This window comes from Sturnira hondurensis, unplaced genomic scaffold (genome assembly GCF_014824575.4).
Source record: "Sturnira hondurensis isolate 20B ecotype Veracruz unplaced genomic scaffold, ASM1482457v3 Scaffold0013299, whole genome shotgun sequence".
Taxonomy (NCBI): Eukaryota; Metazoa; Chordata; class Mammalia; order Chiroptera; family Phyllostomidae; genus Sturnira; species Sturnira hondurensis.
This window is the reverse complement of record NW_028085930.1, coordinates 77,990-84,874: the sequence shown is the minus strand read 5'-3', so window position 1 is coordinate 84,874 and position 6,885 is coordinate 77,990. Positions and strand designations below refer to the sequence as shown.

At 47.1% G+C, this 6,885-nt stretch overlaps 1 protein-coding gene across 1 annotated transcript; it reads left to right on the top strand.

Annotated features, from left to right (window-relative positions):
• The first annotated feature begins 495 nt into the window (after window positions 1-495).
• LOC118997478 (alpha-1,4-N-acetylglucosaminyltransferase-like) lies at window positions 496-6,040 on the top strand. The gene is given in 3 exon segments (XM_037061157.1): window positions 496-906; window positions 5,425-5,790; window positions 5,792-6,040. Coding segments are annotated over 3 exon segments (1,026 nt in total).
• Window positions 6,041-6,885: the final 845 nt, after the last annotated feature.

The window sequence follows — 6,885 nt, the reverse complement described above, 5'->3', positions numbered from 1 at the left end:
TCTTAATCTACATATTTAAAATTTTAATTTATTGACTTTTAGAGTGAGAGAAACATTGATTTGTTGTTCCACTTTTTGATGCATTCATTGATTGCTTCTTGTATGTGCGCACAACCTCAGTGTATTGGGATGATGCTCTAACCGACTGAGCTGACCAACCAGGGCTTTTTATCCTGTTCTGAGCATGATTCATCAAAACAGCTTTTCTTCTTTAAGCTATAAAATAATACATGTGACTAACAGTTATCCTAATAATAAAATATGTTCCTGTTTTGAATCACCCTTAAATTCCCCACTTAAACCCTAATTAATGCATTTTTCTTTTTAATACCATGTGACTTGATCTGATTATATTTTATTTGGGATTTAAAAAATGTAGGCTTCAAAGTCACATTCTTGTATTGTTTTCTGTGTGCTCTCTTTGTCTGGTTTCATGAGTGCAACCTCTAATTAATCGTGTTGACTTAAAGGAGCGGCCAGGAGAGAGAGGTGGACATGCTGAAGGAGCGCCGGTTCTTCCTGTCGGCCATCCTGCTGCTCTCCTGCGGCTTCCTCTATCAGCTCACCCTGAAGTCCAGCTGCCTCTTCTCCTGCCTGGCCCCCAACAAGTCCCAGCAGGGGCTGGGAGCCCTCTTGGGCAAGGGGCGCAGCATTGTGTTCCTAGAGACCTCTGAGAGAACAGAGCCTCCCCCGCTGGTCTCCTGCGCTGTGGAGTCGGCTGCCAAGGTCTATCCTGAGCGGCCAGTGGCCTTCCTCGTGAAGGGTCTCAGTCATTCCATGCAGATGCCTCCAAACTCCACCTCCCCAGCCTTTTCCCTCCTCTCAGGAATAGACAATGTTTTCCTCTTCCCTTTGGACATGAAAAGGCTGCTTGAAGACACACCATTGTTTTCATGGTACAGTCAAGTAAGTGTTCACAGAATCTTGGAGTGCCCGTGCTGGGAGGAACTGCAGAAAATGAGTCCAACCTACTCCTTTGATAGATGGGTAAACTGAGGGTAAGGACTCAGTGTCAGAGGTGGGACTAGAGCCCAGATTCATTAACTCTTGCCTGGCCTTCTTTCCATGGTGTTGAGTCCTGATTCAAGTAATTGAGAGAAACTTAAGTTAGACTCACCTTTAGCCTGCTGTTTTTTGCATCCCGCTTTCTACCTTAGTGTCTGGGTTACATTTGAGACTATTCTTAACTGAATGAGTTTCTGTACCTTTTCCACTGTCAGTTTTAAACTCATCCATGTCAAACTTCTTTGCATCTGAAAGGGAAACCAAGCAATATTTCACTTGAAAATTATGTAAATAGAAAACGCACAAAGGATCAGGCACAGTGCAGCCACATGAGACTGGGTTATGGTAAGACAATCAAGAAACTGCTGGAACTCTCAGGAGTTTTATAATCTTCCATTTAGTAACACAGCATAATAGGAAAATAGTATCTCAATTAAACATTTCTCTCATGAGGACCCACAGTCCGGTAGCGTTTAGGGAAATTGCAGGATAACCACTCGATGACGCCACTGTGCAGCCTCCGCTGTGTCATCTTGTGAAGACTGGGACTTGTGGGATCAAATACTCCAACGCTGTGAAGCGATCACAATTATTTTACCTATGCAACGCCCCTCCCCCAATCTATTTGATGAGGATATGGCAATTTTATAAATAAAATTGTTTTTTAAAGTAATTAAAAATTGACATCCACATGCATGGTAACACTTGCTTGCCACGTAAAGCCCTAAATTCCAATCCTAGGCAAGATTCAACGTCAGAAAGTCTTTTCTCTGCAAAGATCCAAAAAGTCAGGACTCCAGGTTTTTCAGGCCAAGAGGCACAATTGAGGCCGTTTATGAAGGCACTTGTATTAATTTCTTCTGGGTGCGTAACAAAATGTCACACCCTGGATGACTTAGGAGCACAAACAAGTGTTCCCTCACAGTCATGGAGACCTGAAGTCCCAAACGAGTTTCACAGGGTGCATAGCAAGGAGCCAGTGGGGCCCATCCCCCGAGCTTTTGGGGGGGTGTCTAGGAGAGCTTCCTTCCAGCGGGTGGAGGGCGGGGGGTGTCACTGCTGTCTCTGCCTCCCTCTCTATACCCCTTGTCCTGTGTGTGTGAACTCCCCCACCACCACTATGTAAAGACACATGTAATCGCATTCAGGACCCATCAGGATAATCTCCCCATCCCTCCACCCTCAGTTTACCACATCTGCAAAGACCTTTTTTCCATGAGGTAACAGTTGTAGGTTCCAGGACTCAGGACCTGATACCTTTGCATAGCTGTTATTCAGCCTATTGCAGAATTCATGCCTAAAACAGGGAGACTCCTGCCCACCCCACCTCATTCCCCTGGGGCTTTCCTGGGTGGAGGGCACCCTTTACCTAGGCACTGTCATCTGGACACATTTTCTAGACTAAGGGGCAGGACGAAATGCACGACTGTGTGTGTTTGGAAACAGTGGGGCAGGTAGGGGAATTGGTCAGTTTCATTCCCACCCTATGCGACTTTAGATCCCAGCCTGCCCCTCTGTTCTCCTGAAGACTTCAGAACTTTCAAACAAGGGCCCCTCAGGAGGAGGTGGAGCGACTCATCAGTCTGAGATTTCACCTGCAGTTGTCAGTACAGGGTCCCCTAATAGGTGGCAACTAGAATGGCCCTGGGCAGCAACAGAACAGGCCTCAGTCAGTAGAGCCTCCCGGTAGCGGAGCAGGACCCAGTACAGGGCAGTCCTGTTGGGTCTCTGCAGCACTAGGGCTCAGCGGCTAGAGGGCGCTCCAGGACTGTAAGACAGACAGTCTGCTAGCTCAGGGACCTGCTTCGCCCCACTCCTGGGCTCAATTAAGGTTACCCAAAATGGTTGATTCTTGGGAAAAGAAACCTCTGCTCAAATTGCCTTGGGAGACACTACGCACTATTCATTTCTCACAAACTAATTGTGCACATGAGGAACTTAAAGTCTCTCAACCAAAGAGAGATCTTATGTAGATCTCTTTGTAGATCTCAGCCAAAGAGACTGATTTATACCAGCATTTTGTTTAACTTATTTGAGCATAGACCCTCTTTCTTGGAATGATGTCAATATTTTCTTGGAACTAATGTTTCGTGAAATACAGTTTGGGTTTCTCTAGGCTGTGCCTCAACTTTACTATGTTGGGTGTTAGGGACAAGGTGGGCCTTGGGACACAGGTGTTCAGTGTCTGCCTCATCCAATCCTGCTGGGCACTACATCACTACCTCTGGGGGAGGGGCTGGATGTGGCATGTGCTGACCCAGAGAGGCCACCTCAGAACACCTGGGGACCAGCTGTTAGGGATGGCCCAGTGTGTCCTCAGCTGCTGGTGAGCACCAGGGGTGCTGCACTGATTTGGTGAGTGTAGCCCCTGAGGATGCACAGGGTTGAGTCCTGTGGGGGAGGGAAGTGGGGGAGCCAGAACCCTGATGCGCTTTGTGGTGCTCACCCTGGGGGCGGCTCTCAGGGTTTAGGCTGATATCAGTCCAATGCCCACATTCAGGCGGGCTTCTGTGTCTCTGGGTCAGTTCCCTACCCATCACCACTTCACTAACTAATCAATACGGTTTCTGCCAAAATCGTTTTGTTTAAATGAGTTCTAGGAGCCAGGTTGCCTGAGTTCAAAGCCAACTTCTGCCTGACTTTGGACAAATAACTGAATTTCTTGATCCTTTTAGTTTTTCACTTGAAAAATGGAAATAATCATAATACCAATCTTTAGTAATTTGTGTCGATTTCAAAACTTAGAGCAGTTTTTGATAAGTTTTTGCGACTATGTATGAGGTCTTCAGCAACTGTGTGTAATATGATGATGTGAAAACTCTTGTGAAGATTTCTGCAAAGTATTAGTTAAAGTGTTTCATTTGGCTTTTATAAAATTAAATATGTTGGGATGGCATTGGTAAAGGGATCTCCATCTACATTTCTATGACATTAGGTCTGTATATTGCACGGTGGGCCCCCACCTACAGTCACAATGCATCGGGCCCGCTCCACCCCTCACCCCCTTCCCTCTGGCAATCACCAGAATGCTTGTCAAAGACAAGAGTTGCTGTTTAATTTTTAATCATCCCATTTTAATTTAGGAAAATCTATTTCATTTTCCTGCATTCAGAGTTTAGCATTCATTTGGGAGCACAGCCAATTATTGAGTTATTTTTTCCTTTTAAAAAGTATTCCCCATGTTGCTCACCTTGGAGCACTTGCAGTCATCCAGTCTTTCCTGCCCCGTGTTCAGTCCATCCAAATTGGACAGCTTGGCCTTTGCCATGTGTGCAGGACCTGACCACTTCTCTCACCTCCTCCACTATCGTCTTCCTTCACCCTCACCTCTTGGCTGGATTATTTCAACAGTCTCTTAACTTACCTCTTTGCTTCTCCCTTTGTCACCTCCCAACCCCCACCTTGTCTTTTCTCACAGAGCATCCAGTGGGGCCATGAAGACTAAATCAGATCACATCTTTCTTTTCCTCCAAATCTCCCAAACCAGTTCAGAGTCTGCCCTCCTCTACCCCTGGCCCCTCTGATCTCATCTCTTACCCCTCTTCCCTCACTAGTCTGCCTTGGCCACAGTGCCTTCCTCCCACTCCTGCCTCAGGGTCCTCACACTTGCCCTTCCCTCTGTCTAGAGGTTCTATCCAGAACCTCCTCAGAGGTGTCAGCACAGTTCTCCTACCCACTTCCAGTCTCTGCTGGAACCCAAGTACGACTGTGTTCCACCCTGCCCCCTTCATAGCCCCAACACCCAGCTTTTTTCCTTCATAATCCATACGAACACCCAACATGTATGTTTCTTTCACTATTGTCTGTCTCCTCCCAGTAGACATTTTTGTCTTTGTCCATGTGTATCTTTGGCAGCCAGCACAGAGCTTGACACATAGTACACAGGCCCTTGTTAAACATGAAAGGAATTAATTAGAGAATGAATAGATACAGGCATGCATGCATTTTTGCCAATTTTTAAAATAGCATACATAGTGATGTTTAAAAGAGTTTTCTACTTTATCTTTTCCTCTGTCAGCATTTAGTGCTTTTAGGACCTAAAAAAATTCTCCATAATTTTATCCTTTTAGGAACTCTACAACCCATTGAAATTGACTTATAGAGTTCATTGTGACATCCTTTTGGGGTTTCTACTTTACTTTTCCAATGATTTCAGTTTTTTGAAAGACAATTTCATGAAATCTTTAAAAGGCACCAAAGTCTTCCCATGGATACTGATTACTGTCAACAGTTTAGTGAAAGTCAATTTTTGTGGGTGGAAGGGGTAAACTTGGGAAGTTCTCAAAATTGAGCTTTTAGCCAACAGAATTTTGGGAAGCTGGCTTGCTGGCCCCTCCTCAGCCCCCAGGCCCTGGTCTCCTGCTGTGACCCCCCACCCCTTCCATGCTACTGGGGGCTGATGCACACCTGTTCCTGAAGATCAATGCCAGTACAAAGAGAAACTGGCTGCACGTCAGCGCAGATGGGTCCCACCTGGCCATCATCTGGCAGTGCAGGGGCATCTACATGGACACCAATGTCATCTTGGTCAGGCCCATCCCCGAGGAGAACGTTTTGGCTGCACAAGCTTCTCAATATGCTAGTACCAGCGTGTTTGGATCCCTCCCCCACCACTCCTTCCAGTGGGAGTGCATGGAGAACTTTGTTGAACACTACAACTCTCATGTTTGGGGCAACCAGGGACCTAATATGATGACAAGGATGTTGAGACTGTGGTGCAAACTTGAAGACTTCCAGGTCGTGAGTGACCTCACATGTTTGAACTTGTGCTTTCTCCACCCCCAAAAGACTTTACCCCTTCTCCTACCCACAGTGGAGGTGCTAGTATAAAGTGTGGCACACAGACCCCAGCTTCAGTGACTCCTATGCCCTGCATCTGTGGAACTACATGAACCAGGAAGAAAGGGGCGTGGTTAGAGGCTGCAACTCCTTGGCAGAGAATCTCTACTGCAAACACTGTCCCAGGACCTACCAGGTCCTAGTTCAAGGCCCAACAGGCTTGGTGTCTGGGATGTTGGGCCCAGGGAACAAATAGAGCCAACGCTAGTTCCTTGCTGCTACGTCAGGAAACTAAGCCACGTTTCCCTTAACTGCCACTTTCCCCTGGGGTGTGAGGCCTTACCCACAGGTCAGTTGTGATTAGCTTCCCCTGTCTGAAATATACAAGTCCCAGAGACCTTTGGCCTGATTGTTTGTCAGGCACTGACCCTGGTGCCACCAAATCATGTGTATGTGCTATGGCAGAGGTGGCACCTCAGAGGGTGACAGCTTCCCAGGTGATCTAGTCCTCTATCACCTCTTGGTCTCCTTGGGACGTGGAACAGAGCCTGGCACACAGCAGAGCTCCAGAACGCTCAAGAATAGTGTGTGGCAAGTCTGTCAACTGAGGCTAGAGTCTTTCTCTTTGGCCTCACTGACAAGGAGGACTGGGGCGCATGTCAAGTCCACTTTCTCACAACAGCCCTGCCAAGGGAGGCACAACACTCACATGGGAACTTTGAGACTGGTGGGGATGGTAAACACAAACAGGCACCCCCCACAGCTACTTTTGCACATTCCAGGGATACACTGGGAAGAGAGCTGGGAAGCAAAGGCTCCCCACACATTTCCCACTGGTCTGAACTTGGAGGACACTCCCTGACTTTCAGAGGCTGGGCTGAACCTACAGATGCTTTAGCTAACTTGGTTTACAGAATGACACTACTCAGTAGAGATCATTTTTCCCACTTGACCGAGAGGTTGAGTAACTTTCCCAGGGTTGCACAGCTTGGGAATGTTGAATGTAAATGAATGTTTGAGTCCAGAGCCCAGGCTCTTCCCTCCCCTGTAGTGAGCAGAAGGAGTCCCTGGAGAGAAAAGCATGCCCTGACCCTGAGAGGA